Source organism: Mus musculus, chromosome 17, assembly GCF_000001635.26.
Source record: "Mus musculus strain C57BL/6J chromosome 17, GRCm38.p6 C57BL/6J".
NCBI classification, from domain to species: Eukaryota; Metazoa; Chordata; class Mammalia; order Rodentia; family Muridae; genus Mus; species Mus musculus.
Genome location: NC_000083.6, coordinates 75,536,530 through 75,559,533, shown reverse-complemented (window position 1 = coordinate 75,559,533; position 23,004 = coordinate 75,536,530). Strand labels below are relative to the sequence as shown.

Genomic DNA, 23,004 nt, shown 5'->3' with positions numbered 1-23,004 from the left:
TTTATTGGGGTTACTTACAGAAATATGGGTGAGGGGTTACTTACAGAAGCAGAAATGACTCAAAGACAGTTGCATCACCTATGCCCACCCCAGCATGAGTGACAATTCATAGAATCTGGAAACCTGAAGCACACTACACAGCTGAAGGCAGTTCAACAGGTTGGAGGGTGTCCTTTCCAGTTGGCTCAGCTGGTCTGACCCTTTCCCAGGCATCTTGGCTGTTCTTTGTTTCTTCCAGGCAGCTGTTGTCTCAGTCTTCTTTTCATCCTGGCTTGTCTTAAGAGTTACCCCCAGTAGTCTTTATATACTCTTGTTAAGGAAGAAGTGAATCTGGTCAATTTCAGGGACTTCCTGAAGTAATTTTGAGTTGTCTTCTTTCTATCTTAAGGACCACCACTGTGGGATGGAATGTTTCAATCTTAGAGGAAACTACTAACAACAGTATATGCCATGACATACATACGGAGGTCTTAGGCCAACTTTGAGGAGTTGTTTTTCTCTTTCTACCATGTGGGTCCAAGGGATGGAACTCAGGTCATCAAACTTGGCAGTAAGCACCTTTGCGTCATCTCAGCAGCCCTCATTTGCTTCCTGTGCTCTCTCTTCTCTTTCATAGTCCAACTTCAAGTCCTATGACCCGTCCAGCAGGTCTAGTTATTCGAGGGTCTCGAGGGGACCTTCTCCTAAGAACCAAATGAGGGTATAGAGAGAGACGAGAACCTTGTGCAAGAACGACACGGAAACATTCCGAGTGGCATCAAGGTTCCACTGTATTAGCCAGGCCCAAGGTTTAAATGCACAAGCAAAAGGGGAAGTGCCTTTCAGCAGGAAGGATGAGGCAGTAGAATTGCACAAGCAAAAGGGGAAGTACAAATACTTATCAGCGGGAGGGGTGGGGCAATAGAATTGCACATTCTTTAGGCAGTTACACAGGGAAGCAGGAACTTGGCGGTATCAGGGTACATCTTGAGGTCAGGACATCCGGCGCTGACTTAGGGCTGGAACAATCTGTGGTTGTTCTCAGAGCGGTGCGTCGGTGGCCTGCTTTTGATCCCCTTTTCTTCTGGGGGGAGAGGCCCAATACAGAGATCAGGACAATAGCGTTGTCTTAATAGCTCCCAACAGTCCTATATGGAGAAAATACCCACATTCACATCTCTGTCTCAGCCCTCTCCACGCAACCCCATTCTTTTACCCAGTTGATCATTTGACAGCTCCTACTCAGTATTTCAAAGTAGTTCTACCTGTCCAAAGCTCATCCCATGACCTTGTTCCATTAACCTTGCAATTTTCTGTTAATTTATAATTTCAACTTACAGTTGCCAGACTGAAGTATCAGCTATTACAGGAGACTTGGGAATCATTTGAAGTGCAACTTCTTGGGCTTCAATCCCATCCACTGAACCAAAGCCTGGACAAGGAGAAGACAAGCAGTCTGTGGTTTTTCAAAGTTCCTGTATAACTCAGACACACACCAAAGTTTGAAAACCACAGGACTGTATCTAATTCAGCCTGTGTCGGTCACAGCAGAGACTTGATCAATGACTCTGGTTTCTTCCAAGCAGAGGGCTAGCATTCCAAAGGGCACAGAAGAAAATGGGTTGTTATTAAATACAACAAATATCCTGGAGTCGGAAGGATTCAGTTCTATCTCAAAGTGGTTGAGAAGGGTTCCTCTTTTTTTTTTTTTTCCTACTTCTTTTTTTTTGTTTTGTTTTGTTTTTGTTTGTTTGGTTTTGTTTTTTTGAGACAGGGTTTCTCTGTATAGCCCTGGCTGGCCTGGAACTCACTTCGTAGAGCAGGCTGGCCTCGAACTCAAAACTCCGCCTGCCTCTGCCTCCCGAGTGCTGGGATTAAAGAAATGTGCTACCATGCCCGGCTAGAAGGGTTCCTCTTAATTCTAAATGAATTACCCTTCTAGAATAACCTTTCAGGTTTCTCTTCAAAGCTAAATTTATGTGACTTAACCCAAGTTTTTATTTAAAAAAAAATAAAAATCACCCAACACAGCAACTCTCAAATGTAATTGGTTTCACTTCACCTTTATTGTGTTTGTAAACAATGATCTTATTTCAAAAGCAATGAAAAATAAAGTATAATTCTTTCTAAGAATTTGAAACTAAGATGCTCTGAGGACATTCAAAACTAGCCAGCTTGCATATCCAAAGTACAAGTTCCTTTTATACTCTATTTACCTTCAGTTTCTAGTAATACTCCGGCTCAGAAGCATCTCCATCACAATGCTGGGACTTTGGTGGTGTCCAGTTGCAGATTGCAGAACAGCAGGCAGGCTGCCTGAGGACACAAGACCCCCACAGTCATAAACAATCACAGGACAAAGTTGTTAATAGCAGTCTGAGTCAGCCAAGAATAAAGCATCCTACTAGAATAGCCACGTTTTAAATAAACACGAGTGACTTCCAGAATGACCCAAGTGCTCAAAGCATAATTCAGTGTTATATACTTATTTTTTCTCTGCAAAGGATCACTTTATTCTTAAAGGAATAAAACAACTCTGTCTATGAGAAAGGGAAGGATTTTTTTTTTCTGGTCAACTATCAATGTTATTGATGCCTTTTGGGTGCACGTCAGTGTAACAGGCAAGGTGTAGGTGTGCGTGTTTACCACAGGAGACAACTGATTAGAATAGTCACTATAAGCAATATAAAAATGAAATGCAATTAAATGACACATTATGAAAGATTAGTCATGGAGTCACCTGAGGCAGTTTCAAGTAATCTAGAAGGCAAAAGCCAACTCTACAAATACCAACATAATGTTGTATTGTATAACCATGTGTGTTGTATATAACTCTTCCACTTTAAGTTTCTCAGATGCTTATGAGAATCAGTTGAGTTGCATGCCATTACCTCAAAAATCCAAGTGAGAGGAAGTTTAATCTTAACCTGCATCAACAGAGAATTCCTCCTGTGTGGAGCATTGACGTTGCGCACAGCCTTGGGGACAGAGTAGAAAGTGAACTGAGCGGTACAGCGGCATACCAGTAGACAGAAGAACACACTGGAGCTGCCCATGCCAACATGAGGAGGACACTTCTGTTGGTAGAGGAAAACAAACTAAGTTGTCTTAGTCTTGGAGACTGAGCAAGAAGCATCTGTCAGGCAGGGAAGAAGGAAGAGGATTCCAGTCAGAGGAAACAATCTGATATGAAAGTATAGCTGTGGTTGGCAGCAGCTATCAGGTAAACCAAGAAACAAGGTAGGTACATCATCCCTTAAAAGTCTTCCAGTTTACCTCACTCTAACTTTCAAAAGCATCACTGATTTTCTTCTGTGAGTGTGTGTGCGTGTGTGTGTGTGTATGTGTGTGTGTGTTTGTGTGTGTGTGTGTGTGTGTGTGTATAAGGTGGTGCATAGGAGTGTGGAAAGCCTTCTGGGGTACCGCTTGGCAGGAATCTGACATTGGCTAAAGACAAAGAAATGGGCTTCAGACAGGAATCTGACATTGGCTGTGGCAAGGAAGTAAATTCAGACAAGAATCCAACTTTAGGCTGTAATAGGAAAGTAGGAGAAGGCAGAAATTTTAGTCTTCGAGTGGAACTAGGCCTCAGGTGTAGGAAGCCGCCCTCACATTTGCCATTATAAGATGGCACTGACAGCTGTGTTCTAAGTGGTAAACATAATCTGCACACGTGCAGGGGCAGTTTTCCCGCCATGTGTTCTACCTTTCTCGTGATGACAACTGGGCCGATGGGCTGCAGCCAATCAGGGAGTAATACGTCCTAGGCGGAGGATAATTCTCCTTAAAAGGGACGGGGTTTTGCCATTCTTTCTCTTGCTCTTGCTTTCTTGTTCTTGTTCTTTTTCTTGCTCTTGCTTTCTCTCTCTTGCTCTTGCTCTCTTGCTCTCTTGCTCTCTTGCTCTCTTGCTCTCTGGCTCCTGAAGATGTAAGCAATAAAGCTTTTGCCGCAGAAGATTCCGGTTTGTTGCGTCTTTCCTAGCTGGTCGCGAACGCGTGTAAGACTCAGGCAAGATTTTTGGGCTTGGACAAGGAAGTGGGCTCAAGTATTTCACTCATTATGACAAGCCTTTTTTAAAACTGTCATGGTAGCCGGCGTGATGATGCACGCCTTTAATTCCAGCACTCGGGAGGCAGAGGCAGGCAGATTTCTGAGTTCGAGGCCAGCCTGGTCCACAAAGTGAGTTCCAGGATAGCCAGGGCTATACAGAGAAACCCTGTCTTGAAAAATGTAGTCTCCCCTCCCCCAGCCTGAAACCTGCTTGCTCAGGGGTGGAGCTTCCTGCTCATTCGGTCTGCCACGCCCACTGCTGGAACCTGCCGCTTTGCTGTTCGGAGCCACACACGTGCTCACCTTTCTACTGGATCCAAGATTATTCGTGGGGGGGGGGGGGGAATCGGGTCCCCTCCCCCTTCCTTCATAACTAGTGTCGCAACAATAAAATTTGAGCTTTGATCAGAATGAATTTGTCTTAGCTCCGTTTCTTCTTTCGCCCCGTCTAGATTCCTCTCTTACAGCTCGAGTAGCCATATCAGTCTAACTGTTCATGTTGCGAGCTGCTGGCGGCCGCAACAGAAAAACCAAAACCAAAACAAACAAACAAAAAAATGTCATGGGAGTAATCTCAGGACTTGGCTTGCTGCTTTGTTAGTAGTTCCTTATATACTGCTTGCCCAAAATACTTGCATGTAATTAAAATTGTATAAAAAGTGGGTTGGAAAATAAAAAATTGCCTTCAGTCTCAGAATTGACTGGGGTCACGCTACAATGTTGTCTGTCTTTTTTATGTTTTAATCCTCACTCCCGCACTGGAGAACCTGTAGACTGACTGAGCGGGCTTGGTCATAGGAGCACATTCAGGAGCTTCAGAGAAAGCAGTGATGAACATAATGTACTTTGCCAGGGTCCCTGGCTGACATCATCAGCTGTCTGAACTCCACAGGAACTTCTCATTCTCTCCCTGGCTCAGTAAGACTGGTGGTCAAGACCATGAATGGCTACATTACATTATAACTGGGATTCATATGCACCAAGGTGGCCCAAAAAAAAAAAAAGGCTCAGTTCCAAAAAGTGCAACCCAAAGCAAGCCTGGACGTGGCATGAACCAGCATTTGTCTGCTTGAAGCCTTTAGTCTACTGTTCAGAAATGAAGTGTGTGCCACTGTGGGGCTCTGTGAGTCCTCATTGGGTTGGTCAAGATGCCAGATACAAAGTCTTTGGGTTTATACTGATTGACTGACTCTCTAGTCAGAAGTGGAGATTTCTGACACAGTAGATCACCTGAAGAGTCTGCAAACACAAGGAGATAAGTGGGCTTACACACCTGCAACTCACAGAGTTGTGATCCTGGAAAGAGCTGTACAAGTTCTACCACACTATTGTAAATCTTTTTTGGAGAAGCTGAGGGATGCTGAAATAATCCTCAGCTACACTGTTAGAGTAATATGTTTATAAAATTCATACTTAATAAGGTAGGATACTCATGTCTGCATAAAGGTGTTTATAAAAACCAGACCACAGATTGTTTCTGGAATCCTTTGTTGAGTTACAAAAGTTAAAAAAAATGGCAACATTTGAAACTGTGACTGACAGTACATCATGTTTCTAATGATAACCTTTGACTTTGCTTGATTTTCTTAAAAATTAAATGTCAGCGTTTAAAATAGTCTTGTGTAACAAGGCTGGGGGTCTGAGTTAGGAATAAAACCTTTTCTATTAAAAAACAACCTTTCATTGTTACTGTTTTTAGCACATTCAACATTTCCATGATAAAGAATCATTTTATTAAAATTATGTACAATATATACAGGCATAAAAAAATCAGATAATTAATTTCCCTATCTTTTCCCATTCTGCTTTTAATCCTTGTCTGAACAATCAAGTAAGTGTATGGATGCAAATACACTCAAGTTTCAGAATGCACTAATTGTTTACGAATGCTAAGGATCAGAAAGACACGGTGCTTCAGGTTGCTCATCTATATAATGCAAACAATGTTCATACAGCATTATAACCCTATACAATAATATGTTGATGCAAAATACTTTTTTTTCTTGATCCAAATATGAGTGACCATGACCCAGGTACAGACTCAGACTGCCCCACATAACATGTGCCAACACAGAACTGGTTCCACTGTCTGTATAGTTACACAATACCAACTCATAAGTCAAGGGATTATTTCTTCAGATATATTGGTGGGGACAGCAGGTGAGAAGTTTACAGTGATGTGGAGAGAACTTAGCTGTTATCTGATGACACTTGTGGCTTTGAGTAGGCAGAAGCTAATTTGGATGTTTACACATCCCAAAAGTTTTACCTGATAGCCAAAATGAGGTTAGGTCACACAGGATGGGCCAGGGTGGGCTCTTAAGGGGACTAATGACAGTCTGACAGAACCTTGGCTCTGGATTTGCAACTTTTCCCAATCAGGAAATTAGAATCAATGAATACACCTTGAAGAATATTTAACTTTAGGGGAGCTTTCTTGGAGAAGCCAGGTCGCTCATGGGTCAAGAGGATAGTCACTAGAACAGTTAGTGCATAACCTTCTCCCAACCCATGTTACACAAAATAAATAACTAAACCATGAATTACTACTGACAGAGAATGCTTATCCATTAGACATGAAAGTGGAAACTACAAAATAAAACGTAAGAATAAGTTTAAAACCAAATGACTACACAATATAACAACATGGCAATTCATAGATAAATATGATTTTCTAACTACATCATCTCTTTGAAAACGATTTCCTCCTTATTCAACAGTTCTTTCATAATAGAAAGCTACACCCAAGCATGGGTGGCCAAAAGTAATGACAACACTGAGCATGGTAGCAGATGCCTTTAATCTCAGCACTGGGAAGGCAAAGGTAGGTGGAGCTCTGTGAGTTCACAGCCAGCCTGGTCTGCATAGTGAGTTCCAGGCCATCCATGGCTCTATAAAACCCTGTATTAAAAAAAAAAAAAAAAAAGTCAACGGAGACAAAAAGTTGATCCATTGTCTAAACTGCATGTAATCAAATATACCCTATTGTATTCGATATGGAGTTATGCCCTTTCCCGTTAAAACAAAATGCGTGGTGTCTGGGGCAGACTCAAGAGGACAGGGACAAAAAAAAAAAAAAAAACTTTCCCTGGAGAAACTTTCTGAAGCATCCATACTGAGGAAAGCCACTTCTCTAACCGTGGACTCCAGAGGCTACACTGAAGAAAAATCAAATGGCATTTTCCTGGCTTTCATTGTTTTTGACCCGTCTAACCCCGCCCTGGGCTGTGGCTGGGAACGCACAAATTTGCCCTTCTGTGGTGACTCGCAGGTGAAAGGAGGACACGCATCTTCAATACCACAGCTGTCACTCTACAATCCCAGGCTGGATCCTGCTTCTGCTCCTCCCGCGCCTGCCTCGCCCCAAGCTGTGCACATGCGCATTCCAAGAGCTCCGCGCCCCCTGGCTGAGTCTCTGAGTCTCCCAGCCTCGGTGCCACGCCACCTGCCTTCCTGCCCTTCTTAGGGCAGCTAGCTTCACTACCCCATACTGGGCACGCGCACACCCGGCCATTTTTTTTTCCTCGGCCGGTGAGGTGGGGGCAGTGGGCGGAACCAAACTGCTTGCGCACGCTCGGGGCATGCGCAATACGGGGACTGAGGCGCCAGCTGTCGACTTGGAAGTTCCGGGGAAGGAGCGCATGCGCTAGGGTACGCGTTGCCGGCGAGAGGGCAGCCTGACGACTCGGAAATTTGAATACCACAGTAGCATGGAGTGTGACCTCATGGAGACTGACATCTTGGAGTCGTTGGAAGATCTAGGGTAAGACGGCGGGGGCATGAGTTTCTGAAAGTCCACTCTGCTAGAGCCCCGGCAACTCCTCGGGCGCCCGGTCGGAGCCACCTGCCTTGCCACTCCGCACCCGACTCCCGCCGGAGCTTCCCGCTGCTGGCCCAGGGACCCCCGGTGCCACGTCCACACCTACCCTGCCCACTGGGCTCCGACGGCCCTCGTCCTCCCCGGTGCTCCCCTACAGCCCAGCTACCCGCAGCGTGTCTCAGTCATGCGTGTCATTGTCTGGGCTCCGGTTCTCACCACCCCCCCACTCCCCAAGCTTTCTCTTCTTGCCTCCCGTCCTCCCACCCTACCCCCACTTTATGGTTTGCCAAAGTTGTATCTGCTTTCCTACTTGGCCCCAAGATTCCCTACTTCTTTCTTGAGCTTCTACCCCCCACCCTACTTCTCTGTCTCTCTCTCTCTCAAAAAAAAAAAAAAATCATCTTTGCTCAGTCATCTCTGCATGCACCTAGGCTTCCCAAAGCGCACGTCTGGGCGATGCAGCCGGCTGCTCTCAAGCCCGCTCAGCTGTGCACCTAACCTTTCAACCACCTGCTTTGGAAATGACAGTCAGTGACTTCAGACCTCCAGCACAGCCTCGCTGAACTCCAGCATTCCAGGGTCATCCTCACCCACCAAGAATCAGCATATTTGCATCTTGACTCTCAGTCATAGTCTTCAGTGTTTAGGAATTTGGAAATAAGGCTTATTTATCTTGTTTGGTCACCCAGATCAAGGTGCTTAAACTTGAGAACCTAGAGGCTCTTAGGCAAAAAAAAAAAAAAAAAAAAAAAAAAAAAAAAAAAAAAAAAGCCCTGCATGATTAAGTATTTGCCTGCGAATAACTATTTCAGGATAAAATCAGCGTAGAAGAAATGACGCACCGAGGTCCTCCTGCCTCTGGCACCTGAGAGCTATGATTAAAGGAGTGAGCCCCCATGCCCTGCCGATTGTTGTATTTTTAACTATAATCCTTAATCAAAGCTTAACTTTAGGCTTTTCCATGCCATGGAAATTCTTAAGGGACACCTTTCTTTAGGGAAGGACACCTTTGAGGTAGCCAAAGCGCAACCCATGTGACTAGCTTGGTGTCCTAGTAGGTACTGACCATAAAGGAAGCTTACTAACCATCGCTGTGAACATCAGCCGCTGTGGTCATTTCTTTGAATCACATTTTGTGCATAGCCCAGACTTGGCCAACTTAGTTCTTGCAATGGGCCACACGTAAGCCTTATTCTGTGGAACGGGTGCTTTTCAACGGGTGTCTAAAGATGATTCGCTTACTCAGTAAACATTTTTTTTGTGTGTGTGTGTGTGTGTGTGTTTTGTTTTTCGAGACAAGGTTTCTCTGTATAGTCCTGGCTGTCCTGGAACTCACTCTGTAGACCAGGCTGGCCTCGAACTCAGAAATCCGCCTGCCTCTGCCTCCCGAGTGCTGGGATTAAAGGTGTGCGCCACCACACCCGGCCAGTAAACATTTTTTAAGGGACACTTGCTCTGTGCCAGTGTGGGGTTTTCCTCAGGGTATAAGTTCACGTGGAAGCTCTGAGAAGCATACAATGAAAAGCCCCGAGGAGGGTCTCTTCCCTTGAAAAGGTAGTGTTGCAGGAGTAGAACCAGAAGAGTTCTGGGATATTCCGTGCAGGTGAAGATCAGCTGACTGGCTGCAGTGGAAGAGCTTGCTTCCATTACTGTTCCTTTATCCTAATGATGTTTTCTTGTCTGGCTTACTACAACTAATTATCCCTGCAACAATTGCCCTCAAGTAAATAGTTAGGTTGCATTGTAATATAAACCCTAGAGTTTTTAATGAAAGTTTATAATTAATTTTAACTTAGTGTGGTTACATTTAAATATTATTAAAAGTCACCATTAGTTGATTGCTGTGTATTTTTAAACAATTTGCTCAAAAATTACAGTTGAATACTATCTTTTTTTTCAAGACAGGTTTCTCTGTGTAGCCCTGGCTGTGCTGGAACTCACTCTGTAGACCAGGCTGGCCTCTATCTCTGAGATCCATCAGCATCTATCTGCCTCTAGAACAGTAAATGCTATCTTTTATCTCTAACCTAGCACAAGAAGGAAGGTAGCAGCTGCTGGCTGTTGAATGAATGTGGAACACAAGGAGGACTTTCTAAGCCTGGGCCTTTATTCAGATGTCTCTACTATCTACTATGTTGGGGGTTTTGTTTTTATGTGTATATGTGTGTGTGTGTGTGTGTATGTGTGTGTGTGTGTGTGTCAGTATATACCATGTGTATACCGGATATGTGAGGAGGCCAGAAGGAGGATCCAGATCCACTAGAACTAGAGTTATATGAAGTTGTGAGCTGACCAGTGTGGGTGCTGGGAACGGAACCCAGGCCCTCTGTAAGAGCAGCATGTGTTCTTGCTTGCTCAGCCATCTCTCCAGTTCCTCCCCTCTGGCCATCCCTTTTTTATCTAGTTCCAGGATGACAGTATAATTTTGTGTGAGTGTGGAAGATTTCTTTGTCATCCACTTCATATGTAAACATATAGGCATATTTAAAAGAATCTGAAAGTACCCAGGCCTCTGAATACCATGTTAAGTATATTTAATGTATGTCCTTGATGATAATATTTTTATTTAACATTTCACTTAAAAGAATATAATCTTAACTGGCTGCTTTGGTTTTATTTGTCTGTTTTACACTGGGCACAGTAGCAAAGTCTTTAATCCCAGTGGGGGAAGAGGCAGGCAGATCTCCATGAGTTTGAGACCAGCCTGATCTACATAGTAAGTTCCAAAACAGCCAGGACTTCATAGATTCTTGTCCTTAAAAGAAAAATTACATTTATTTGTTTATTTGTGTGTCTGTGCCACCATGTACTTGTCGAAGTCAGAGACAGTTTGCAGTTGATTTTCTTGTATAGTGTGATCAAGCCTTGGTGGCAAGCACCCTATACCTGCTGAGAGCCATCTCAAAAGCACAACAATATATAATTGAAGAGTGCTTGCTTGCTTGCTTGCTTGCTTCATTAAGATAGACCTTGCTAAGTTTCTTGGGCTGCCCTCAAACTCTTGATTTCCCTGCTTCGGTTTCTTGAGTAGTTGGTGCTAATATGAATATGCCAGAACACCCAGTTCTGATTATTACTCTTAAATTCTTATGCCTGGGCAGTATGAGACCCTGTCTTAAAAAGAAAAATAAGTAAAAAGACATAAAATGACATATTTATAAAGTAAATGATCACTTGGAAAGGTTCCTAAAGCAAACCTCCAAAAATAAAATCTAATTGGTAATGGTAAGAAAGTAAACTGCAAAAGAGCTTTCAGTGAGCGTGTAAACGTCGACTGTGTTCACTACATTTATAGATATTGTGGGGTTTCTATGTTGAGGTTTTTAGGGCTTTTATTTTGTTTGTTTGTTTGTTTGTTTGTTTTGAAGGGGACACTTGTTTTAAGACAGTGTCTCCTGTGTCTTAGGCTGGCTCTGAACTCTGCGTAGCCAAAAATGTCCTTGAGCGATTGATTGATCTCAGGCCTCCACCTATCCAAAGCTAAGATTACCAGCATATGCCACTCTGCTCAATTTATAGTCTTGGGATCTAAACCATGTGTGTGAGGCGAGCATTCTCCCACCTGAGCTGCATCCCCAGCCCTCGTGTGTTCCGAAGGCTTGAGTTGCAGCGATCATTTGATTGGTTCCTTTGTTGTTTTGTTTTTAAGGACCTCACTATGTGGAAGTCACTGTGGCTCCGGGCAAAGGTTCTTCTCTGTTTCCCCAGGGCTGAGATAACAGGCCTGTTCCATCATGCCCAGCTTGACTTTTTCTTCATTTAAAATACTTTTAAAAAAATGTTTATGTCTATGAGTATTTGCCTGTATGTGCATATATGTGCCACATGCATGTGGTTTCTTTACATAAGCAACGCATAGATGTGTCTTACTTGCAACACACCGCACGTTGATTTCCCTCTGAAATTTACTTTCTTCCTCACCAGTTACAAGGGCCCATTGTTGGACGATGGTGCACTGTTGCAGGCAGTCTCCGCTGGAGCCGCTTCCCCGGAGTTTACCAAACTCTGCGCTTGGCTGGTGTCTGAATTAAGAGTCCTTTGTAAACTAGAAGAAAATGTGCAGGCAACTAACAGTGAGTAAATTTTCACTTTTTAAAATGAAATTGGGGCATTGTGAACTAAACATTATTAAAATTAAAGCTAACATTTTAAGTTTTGTAACTGGAAAGAAACATGTCAAACCCTGTGTTCCCCATCGCACATGCAGACGCGCACACACAGTGATTTTGATGATGTTGTTTTCAAGGATAAAGTAATTCTAAATATAAGGCTCCAACAATAAAATATATACAGAGGCTGAAAAGATCTTTGTACTGAGACAGAGAAAAATACAGAGTACACATATGAAATATATGTGCTTGCCATATTTGTTTGTTTGTCTGTTTTAAACAGGGTTCACCATATAGCATAGATTGGCCTTGAACTCATGATCTTTCGGCCACAGCCTGCTGAGTGTTGGGATTATAGGCAAGACCCACATTGTCTGTATTTTGTGAAACTTGAATTGTGACATCCTGGATTGGTGGCTACTAGAATTTCGGATGTTCTTCTTTTAGTTCTACCAGATTCCAGAACTCTGTACAGTATGTAGTGTGTGTGCATTGTCATTCTACTGTGCTTGGGAAGAGAGGGGACACTCCATTAGGCCACTGTCATATCATTGTAACCAGGTGCAGCAGCCCAGATGATAGTGTTGAGAGTATCTGTTTTCTTGTTTTTCTTGATTGCCTGGTTTCTTGACCTTTACCACTAGTTTGTTGACTCTGAATGAGCTTGGAATCTGACACTGTACCTTCTGCTTCTTCCTGTCATAGGTAGAGCTCTAATGGATAGGAAGTAAGAATGTCTGACTGTTAGTGTACCCCTCGGACAGTGTAATCCCATTTTGAAGAGCTCATTCTCGCTTGCTGGTATACATTTATTTCTTGGTATGTTTGCGGCACAAGGAATTATTGTATTTACTCAGACATGTCTGTCAGTGCAGGCTGGTTTGAGGAAATTTGCATCAGCCTGCTAAGTGCTGGACTTTCTACACCTGGCCTGTTAGTATATTTAATATGTGCAGGTTGGTTGTATCCTAGGTTAGCCTATGTCTGACCAATTCAATTAACAAGATCTAGTGTCATAATAATAATGATAGCATATGTTATATTTATTATCCCTTGTGTTCAAAGCAGTAGGTACTGGTTAACTCATTTAGACCTCAGGGCAGTTCTATGAGTTAGATTTTATTACTCTTATGCAGTCAGTGACAAAAGCCCAAAGAAGTTAGGTGCATTGCCTCGGGTCATGTAATTTAGGCTTCAACCACACAGCATCAGGAGAAATTGGGACCAGTGCTTTTAACCAGTTTGGCAGTCTGCCACTAACTGTGACTGATTTGTAGAAACCTTGTAAATACTGTATGGGATACCGTTTTTAACTGGAATCATATAGAACACGGTAAGAGTGGTTATTGCTTGTATAGAGGGAGGGCAGGGTTAGCACGGCTCTTCCTCACTAGCTGTCAGGAAGAGCCTTGTGGCTCTCTGGGATGCTTTGATCACTCTCAAGATGCCCTTTTCCTCGCTTGCCTCCTCATCTCCCAGCTGCCTTTAATGGAGCTCTGTGGAGCTTTAGGGTTGACGAGTCACAATTTGATAAATACATGATGAGAAAATGGACTTAGGACATGAAAATGACTCTAAGGCTTATTCATTTCTCTCCATCTGCAATACTGAGAAGAGAACAATCAGAATACTGACGATGACACCCATCCCTTCATTTACCCATTAAACGTCAAAAATATTTTTATATATAATTTATTTTTATTTTGTATACATTGGTGATTTGACTACATGTATGTCTGAATGAGGGTATTGGATCCCCTAAAACAGAGTTACAGATGGTTGTAAGCTGCCATGTGGGTGCTGGGAATTGAACCCAGGCCCTCTGGAAGACTAATAACTGCTGAACCATCTCTCCAATCCCTCAAGCATTTTTTTATTTTATTTTTTTGCATGTTATTGAAATAAAGAGCTGTAAGTCATGTTTGCTGCCTTCTGGTTTCAGTTACCTGAGAATATGAAATACAAGTGAAAAAACTGGTGATTGCTACAGTAATTGAACTCTTGCTTTTGTGGTTCACAGGAGGAAGAAATCAATGAGTGCAAGAGTATTAGGGAGGTCTCGTGGAGAAGCCCGCGGGGCTTTGATGGATGAGAGAGATTCACTAGTAGAGAAGGGCACAGTCACAGTCATAGCTTAAATAAAGGCTCAAAAGTAACAAACGAGTCAGGCTTTTCTGAGACACTTTGGAGCGCGGCGAGGCCTAGTAGAGCCAGTGTTTGTGGAAGAGGCTCATAGATGGCTGTGACTGAATGTACTGGAAAAGACAGACTTGAACAGTTGGGAGGAGTCTTTGAAAGCAGGTAGGAAAAAACCGGCTGAGGTATAAAGTTAGAGCCATTAAAAATTCTCAGGCAGGGCTGGTGAAGTGTGGCTGAAGAGGAAAAGCAGTTGGCATGCAGCCCTGGTGACCTGAGTTTGGTCCCTGCAACCCACCATCAAAGTGGAAGGAGGAGGGATGCAACTCCACTGTCTTTCTGACCTCTGTGCTCTGTTCTACACAGGCATCATACACACAAAATAAAATGATAACTTAATTGTCAAGTAAGAGACTAGCCTACTGCACACTCTAAAACGTTTTTATTACAGTGGTGTGAGAAAGGATGAACTAGCAAGAAGAGCCTGGGCAGGAAAAGCCTAGTGGGAACTCCATTTTGTGACTAATGCTGTCAAAATTATTTTAATCCCCCCAAGGTCCAAGCGAAGCTGAAGAGTTCCAGCTTGAGGTGAGTGGGCTACTTGGGGAGATGAACTGCCCGTATCCTTCTCTGACATCCGGGGATGTAACCAAGCGCCTTCTTGTTGAGAAGAACTGCCTCCTTTTGCTCAGTAAGTTCATGGCTACTAGAATGTACTGCTCTGTCTGTTTTACATAAGTGATATGTGGGTGGTTGTTGTTCTTGTTGTTGCTCTTGTTGTACCTCGCTTCCTTGTGACTTTAGTTCAAATACTATCCATTTAGAAGAAGAGCTAGCTACATTTCCAGCTAGGAGCTGGTGGAGGGATGCACGCCAGTGGTGCTTTGATCTGAACTGACCTCTCTCTCCCTGGCCTCTGCTTTGGCGCTCCTCCAGCTGCTGTGCCTCTCCTGTTGTGACCAGTGGGGCTGCTGGAGTGTCATGCCGGTGTGTCACCCTGTACTTGTGTTCTAGATGGAAAGCACACAAGTAATCAGTGGCAAGCCTGGAGAGATAAGACAGTGGGTTTTAGGCAGGAAGCGGTGCTTGCACGGTGGCATCGGAAAGGGGTTTTTGTTTACTGTTGTTTCTTTGGATTGGTAAATGCTTTTGTTTCTAAATACACATGATCAACACTTAAGTGGTTCCTCTACCACCGATCATTGTGGAACATCGTTTGTTTGTTTGTTTTTTGTTTGTTTGTTTTAATGAAAAGTTCTTTCCACGTTTTTTAAAAAGATAACTGTCTCTTTTCCTGAAATACAGTTAGTAGACTCGAAATTGTATTGCCTTGCACAAGCTTCCCAGTATGCTTAAGCAATAATCTTAACTTAATCTGTAGTGCTCTGAAATTAAGCTAGATTCAGCTTTGGTTAATTGAATGTCCATGACAAGCGTAGTCCAGAAAGGTTGGTTGTTTGTTTGGTTGTGCAGTCTGAAAATACTAAAACCACAGTATTGAAGGTTTTATGTTGTTTTGGGTTTTTTGTTTTTGTTTTGTTTTGTTTTGAAAAAAAATGTGTTATAGCTATTATGCTTAGGCGCTAAAAATTACTACAGTTACTTAATGTCCCCTTTGTCTAGTATTTGTTGCTGGGGCAGTGTGTGCACGAAGGTCAGGACTTGGTGTAGACACTAATGTTTATGTCTAGCTTCTGGATATTTTTCGGTCTCCTTCAGATTGTGACTGGCCCAGCAGCAGCAGAGCCAACTGACTCTTCTCTGCAGTGTCGCTTATCCTGCTCGGTTGTGCTTGTCACTTACGTTATCTACGTAGGAAGATAACCACTCTGCAAGATGCTTGCAGTGACTCTAGATGGCTGAGTCTTCGTAGAACTCAGCCTTTTTTTCTACTGACACTTAAGAAAGCCACATTGACTGTAAATCTTTATAAAGTGCTTTTAACTCCTTGTTAATTCTTAAGCAGACTATACTAACTATTTGGAATCAGGATCATAACTACAAACTTTATTTTTATGAGTTGATACCTAAAGACCTTATCAAGAGTATACAATGACATGTTCCTCCTGTAAATAAGTGAAGCGTGAAGCAGCTAAAGGTTACTCACCTTTTACATCCTTCACAAGACACACTGGTCCCTTTCCTTGTCCTTGTCACTGCAGCCTGCTTTCCCCAACGCAGCTCTCAGTGTGTAACCTCTTTCATTGAAGCATTTCATACATGCGCTCATTGGTGCTCTGTGTGACTACTTCTGTCATGCCAAGTGTCATTTTTGTCACATCTTGATGCTAGGATTTTCTTCCAGCACCCTGCCACACTAATACGAATTGTTTAGCACAGTACACTGTACTTAAGAGGAAATAAATGATCCTCATTTGAAGTACCAGAATAGGATAATAATCTTTAAGTGTAGGGACTTTGGGCTGTTTACTGGCCTTGTATGGTTCTCAGTTTATACGCACAGCTAAGTTAAGTCAAGCTTGAGTTCCTAATAGATGAAAAGGGGGATATTTTGATTCTTAAGTAGATTGTCAATAAAGATCATCTTTGGTTTTGGGGGTTTTTATAGTATTTCTAACGCCTTTCTAGTGCTTTGAATGTGTCAGTTGCCTTAAAGTTTGTTCATGTAATGGTATTAGTTTCAGGAATGACTGAACTATCTCATCCCAAATTTAGACAACCAGTGTATTAAATCATGTTATATGATTTTCTAGAACAAGGGTTGGCAAACTTTATTAAAAGGCCAGACACTAAGTAGTCCTGGCTGAGCATTCTATGAGGTCTCAGTGGCAACTCCCCACCTCCTGTGTCTCTGCAGGAACACAGTCATGGACGTATGAGAGCAAGTGTGTCAGGACACTGGTAAAAACATGTTTACAACACTAGTTGCTTTCATAACCAGAGTTTTGCTTTTTCGTTGTCTTAATTCCCAAGTATAGCTTACTACCAAGATTTATTAAAGCCACATGGAGTGGCCTCTGCAGAAATTAGCTGTATTTATTACTTTAGAACAGGAATTGATGGCTTCACAGAAATGACTTAGGAAAATCTTGACTTCCCCTTGGCTTCCACCTGAGGACAGGAAATTTGGCGATTCTGGTAGGATAGAAAGACCTAGAAAACCTCCCAAAAGAGCAGAAGCAGGCTTTGCTGAATGCTCGGAAATCCTCCGGTTTAGATGGAAGTGTCTTTGGGACAGTTACAGGAATGTCATTTACTAGGTTAGGCTTCTGCTGAATTTCATGAGATGTGGCCCTCATGTATAAACATTCAACACTAAGGGAATACTGACAGAAAGTGACTTAAGAGCCCAAGGGATGGCTCCAGGGTAAAGGCTCTTCCCACCAAGACTGACTATCAAGTTCAAAACTGCCAACCCCATAGGTAAGAGAACCATGCAAGCTGTCCTCTGAACTCCATATACGTGCTGCGGTGTGCACACATGAAAAAAATACCAAAAAGCAGAAATGATTTGAAAGTTTTGTTGTTATGGTGGGGAAGAAGGTGAGGAATGTGGAGAGGAAGGGCATGTGGGGAAAGACCAATGACAGAGACCCCCAACAGGTGAGTAAGACCCCTGGAGAAATGAGAGAAGAGCCTTAGAAAGTCCAACACCTTCACACTTAGGATGGTCCTGACCACTTCTAGACTGACTGATTATGAGAGGGGGCAGGCAGTTTTGTCATTGTGCTCACATGTGGTTCAAAGTGAAAATTGGCCCTTTGTCACCTTGTGCAAAATTTTAACAGATGCCAACCCTGTTCAGGAGGTAGCATGATCAAATGCAAGAATCTAGATCTTTAGGTGTGACCCACCTTGAGCTTCAGTTTCAAAATATTGCCAAATTTTAATTAACCTGTAAAGAGTTTGTGAATACCTGAGTTGCATAATCAGTGTAATGTTATGTTGTCAGCTGGTAACAATGGTTTTCATTGCTTGTTCTGTCCATTCTTGCAGCTTTAAAAGTTACATATCATTAGGTCTATAGAGTTGTGACTCCAGACTTATGGCTATTAACTATAGTATCTTATTTTGAAATCTTATTTTGTTTACTTCAGCATACCTCATCTCAGAACTAGAAGCTGCCAGAATGCTCTGTGTGAATGCTCCTCCAAAAAAAGCTCAAGAAGGAGGCGGTAGTGAGGTCTTTCAAGAGTTGAAAGGCATATGTATTGCTCTAGGAATGTCCAAACCTCCAGCCAATATAACTATGTTCCAATTCTTCAGCGGGATTGAGAAAAAAGTAAGACCTTTAGTACCGATTGTAGCGTATTAAAGGCATAGTCCTACATTTGCTTGAAATGAAACATTAAGTTTATTTCTCTTAATGGGAACCTAGTTTACATATTAATAAGGAATGTTAATAAATGAGTTTGGGGTTTTAAATCCTAGATACCTTAAAGAGAAATGAATATTTTAGTGGGCTTTTGGTTTTGTTATTTTTAAACACTGACATGTTTCTTTTTCAAAAATGAAACTTTATACTTTGGTTTAAAAGCTGAAGTAAGCTAGATATAATGTAAAAATAACTAAGATTCTTACGTCCTTTATAAAATGACTGAACTTTGAGATGATCTTTATAGCTTTTGTCATTATTTCTATGTTTCCCCCTACTGACTGGACAGAAAAGGACATTAATAAGTCCTGTTTTCTAATCCAGTTGCTTTGGGTTTGTATATTCCAACTAGCAAACTCAATTTGCTGGCTCCTAACATAATTTAGTGTGTGAAAATAGAATCACTTTTATGGCACACATTATCAACAGAATACTGATTTATATATATATATATATACATATATGTATATATTAAATTATTAGGAACAAGCCATTTTAATTTAAAAATGGATGAGTAAAAGAAAATGGTATTTGTTATATAAAGTTATTTCCTGTCTGCATATCTGCCGGACTCACTCACCGTGGGGTGAACACTGTGGGGCACAACAGTGGATCTGTAGTTCGTAGTCTCTGTGTTCATTCATCCATTCAGCTAGTGCTCATTTAGTGCCCACTGGTGTCAGGCCCTGTTGAGGGCCAGTGAAGGATCCGTGCTTCTCAGTCACGGAGGAGTGGGCCAAGCCAGTGTCTTATCTCATGGGTCTTTATGTTTATGTTTCAAAACTGCTTCCACCTCTTCCTCTGTCAGGATTCTTCTTTTGATGGCAAGATATGATGGGAATTGGGTAATGAGGAAGATAACGTATTACTTTTAGATTTTTTTTTTATTCATTAATTTGTTTTTGTGTCAGTTAAAGGAAACATTAGCAAAAGTTCCGCCTAATCATGTGGGAAAGCCGTTACTGAAGAAGCCGATGGGACCAGCCCACTGGGTGAGTCGTGATCCTCCTGAGGCTACTTCCTAAGCGGCCATCCTTTATGTCAACACTCAGAGCCCAGGTTGGCCTCAGATTCTTGGCAGTCCTCTTGCCTCAGCCTTCCAAGTACTGTGATTACACCTGATTTAAATTACATTTTCTGATATGTGATTTGCTACATGGACATCTTTGGAATATTTTGGGGGAACCTCCAGATTTATGAAGAATAAATTTTATTTGTGTGTGATTTAAAGCACTTAACTCATAATTTGTAAACATTTCATGCACTTATTAAATGAAGTTTGGTATGAGTGAAGCGTTTTTTTCTAATTGCCAGATGGATCCAACCTTGCCTGAGCTGAGCCAACTTCATGCAGTGAATTATGAGAAAGCTAACCAAGAATTCTTACTTTATTTACATATATTATTGTTTTGAGACTAACTTTTCTGTCCTGTCACTTTACTAACCATTCACATATTAGCCAGTGGGAAGGACCGTGTGTGGGGAATGCTGGGGAGTCACGTGTGACAGCGTCAGTTTTTTTCTTTAAGAACAGGGGATCAAGCACATGTGTAAATCCTAACTGGTTGCTTAAATTGTGCTTTAGGAAAAGATAGAAGCCATTAACCAAGCCATAGCCAATGAATATGAAGTCCGGAGGAAGCTGCTAATCAAACGCTTGGATGTCACCGTCCAGTCCTTTGGCTGGTCTGACAGAGCTAAGGTACGGTGGAGTAGTTGTTTATAACACAGTCCCTACACCCCTGAAAGGAAAGCTTCCAGGTGACCCCAGCCCCGCCTGCCTTGCCTGCTCTGTCAACAAGCCTGGCAGCTGTATTTGTACAAGGTAATTCTTAACTACGGCAAACTGCACAGAGTTTAAAACTATTTCCTACCACCTGGAACCCAGTAAACTCCTCAGATCTTTAATCTTTTTAGTTGTAGTGTTTGTTTTCTACACCCCATTCTGAATTTTTAACATTTGTCTTTGAACACTTTTGTTTCAACAGAGTCAGACAGACAAACTAGCTAAGGTTTACCAGCCGAAGCGCTCACTCTTGTCGCCTAAAGGTAAGGTCTCTGTTGCTCACCTTCTGGCCGCCAGACAAGACTTGTCAAAGATTTTAAGGACAAGCAGTGGGTCCATAAGAGAAAAGACTGCCTGTGCCATTAATAAGGTGACTAGAGTACTTCTGATTTTCTTTCCCATGCATTAGTCTCTCTGTAAAATGAGAAGTTTACGTTATCTTTCTTATCGCATAGGTGCTGATGGGCAGGGTGCCTGACAGAGGCGGCAGACCTAATGAAATTGAACCTCCACCCCCAGAGATGCCACCGTGGCAGAAAAGACAAGATGGCCCCCAGCAGCAAGCAGGAGGCCGAGGCGGAGGGAGAGGTGGTTATGAACATTCCTCATACGGAGGACGAGGAGGTCATGAACAAGGAGGGAGAGGTGGACGTGGTAGCTATGACCACGGTGGCCGAGGGGGAGGAAGAGGAAATAAACATCAAGGAGGCTGGACAGATGGAGGGAGTGGAAGTGGAGGTGGTTATCAGGACGGTGCTTATCGAGATTCGGGCTTCCAGCCTGGTGGCTATCATGGTGGCCACAGTGGTGGCTACCAAGCTGGTGGCTATGGTGGTTTCCAGACATCTTCATATACAGGAAGTGGCTACCAGGGCGGTGGATACCAGCAAGACAATAGATACCAAGATGGTGGGCACCATGGTGAACGAGGCAGTGGTCGTGGGGGAAGAGGTGGTCGAGGGGGTCGGGGAGGACGTGGAAGCCAGGGAGGAGGCTGGGGAGGAAGAGGGAGCCAGACTTATCATCAAGGGGGCCAGTTTGAACAGCACTTCCAACATGGAGGCTATCAGTATAGTCATTCTGGATTTGGACAAGGAAGACATTATACTAGTTGAGGCTACAGAAACTCACATTTTGCTAGAGCTCAAGTAATAGAAACTTAGTTTCAGAATCCTGAATCCAACATCTATTTGGAATGAATGTAAGACCACAGGTAGCAGGCATACTCCTGCTTAGGATAACCATTTGCTGGTCTTCATTCAATTCTTTCTCTCTTTTTATTACTAAACAGTTTTACATAACACTGTTTATTTAAGAAACATATCTCTTCTTTCTATGAAAAACAAATTTTAAAGGCAATTTAAGTTGCCTTTAGTTGACCGGTAAACTAATCCAGTTGGAACATACATGCTTTTTTGAAGAAATTACTTGAATAAAATAGTTTTCACATTTTCAATATGCAAGTTTTGAAAATGAGGATTTGCCTGGACTTTTTTATATTTAATGCTGGGAAACCTTCCTCATATTAACAACCCATGTATGTTTTTCGTAAGCTACCTTCTGATGTCTATTCTCCGAGCATAGCTCTGCCCTGATTGGCATTTTATTCAGAGAGATGTTTGTCACCTTTCTTTTTGGTAGACCTGTTGGGTTGGTTCCTATTACATGAGCTCTTTTGCAGATAGCACATTCAGTAGCCTTATCCTGTTGGTGGAATACTGTACCATATGCTCCTCCAAAACCCATGAACACGGCCAAAACCCATAAAAACAACAAAAGCAAACTAAGTCAAGAACCGTAGTATCTGTAGGCACTTAGTTAAGTATAGCAACTCAAACCAGACCTGCATCCATCCGAGACAAACGTTCCTCCTTCACCCTTGTTTTTACTTGAAATTCGCTAGAAGAAATGGCGAGCAGACATCTGTTCCATGCACTAGTTAATGCTACTGGCTCAGCATATACAAGTTAGCTTGCTTTAGGCAAGGGACCTTTCTTGTGATGGACGTGCACTACGAAGTGAGATGGAGTCCTGCTCCGTGCAGGAGGCCCTTCATTATTGCTGCAGAAGACAGAAGCCTGGCTGAGTCACTCTCCACGTCTATCCTGAAATCACTCAATGCTTCTGCCGGGTTTTTGTACATGTAAACACTGTCAAGCTGTGAAAGAAAGTGGCTGGAGGTGTGTTTGGTGTGAGAGGTGAGCAATAAAGTACCTGCACATTCTCTCCTTGCTCTGGGAGTTTTCTTTTAGCTATTTTCATACCAGATTGTGCGTTTGTGTCAGGTTTATGGAGTAAGGCTTTTGTTCCTGAATGGTATTTCCTTAAGTAGAAGGTAGCCCTTTTTCTGGAAACTGAAACAAACTGGGAGGGGGAAAAGCTATTTCCACATTTACCTTATTTATAACAGTACGGCTAGAAAGCCTTCCTCTGACTCTGTCCACTGGGTGTAGCTGTTGCTACACATGTTAGGCAAGATGCAGTAATGCCCCTCCCTAACCTCAGAGGGTTTGTTTCCCGTTCTCCCTAAAAGCAGACGTGGTTTTCTTAGAAGAAAGTGACCTGGAAACTACAAAGTACTTATTAGAGAAATGGTATCTTCTGCTAAGTGGACCATCTTTAAGGTTTATTATGGTGTGATGTGTGTGTGTGTGTGTGTGTGTGTGTGTGTGTGTGTGTGTGAGTGAGTGGAGCATGTATGTATCTTAAGGTCACAGGGCAACTTTCGGGTGTTGGTTACTCCCTCCAACAGAGGGAGCTGGGAGGTCAAATTTGCATCCGTCAGTA

The 23,004-nt window shown here is 42.6% G+C and overlaps 1 protein-coding gene across 2 annotated transcripts; it reads left to right on the top strand.

Moving 5' to 3' along the window:
• Positions 1-7,587: 7,587 nt before the first annotated feature.
• On the top strand, positions 7,588-22,449 carry Fam98a (family with sequence similarity 98, member A). Of its 2 annotated transcripts, NM_133747.2 has the most exons (8): positions 7,588-7,793; positions 11,775-11,923; positions 14,652-14,786; positions 18,154-18,338; positions 19,343-19,423; positions 20,017-20,133; positions 20,420-20,587; positions 20,673-22,448. In NM_133747.2, the coding sequence occupies exons 1-8, from the start codon at positions 7,741-7,743 to the stop codon at positions 21,330-21,332; spliced, it is 1,548 nt and encodes a 515-aa protein (NP_598508.2). In that variant the 5' UTR covers positions 7,588-7,740; the 3' UTR covers positions 21,333-22,448. The 2 variants fall into 2 exon arrangements, with proteins under 2 accessions (NP_598508.2, NP_001344789.1); NM_001357860.1 differs by lacking the exon at positions 18,154-18,338 and having other exon boundaries at positions 20,673-22,449.
• Positions 22,450-23,004: the final 555 nt, after the last annotated feature.

Coding starts and splice junctions, on each gene's coding strand:
- Fam98a (NM_133747.2), top strand. CDS start 7,741: ATGGAGTGTGACCTCATGGAGACTGACATCTTGGAGTCGTTGGAAGAT. Junction 18,339..19,342: donor TCAGCGGGATTGAGAAAAAA/GTAAGACCTTTA, acceptor TTTTTGTGTCAG/TTAAAGGAAACATTAGCAAA. Junction 19,424..20,016: donor CGATGGGACCAGCCCACTGG/GTGAGTCGTGAT, acceptor ATTGTGCTTTAG/GAAAAGATAGAAGCCATTAA.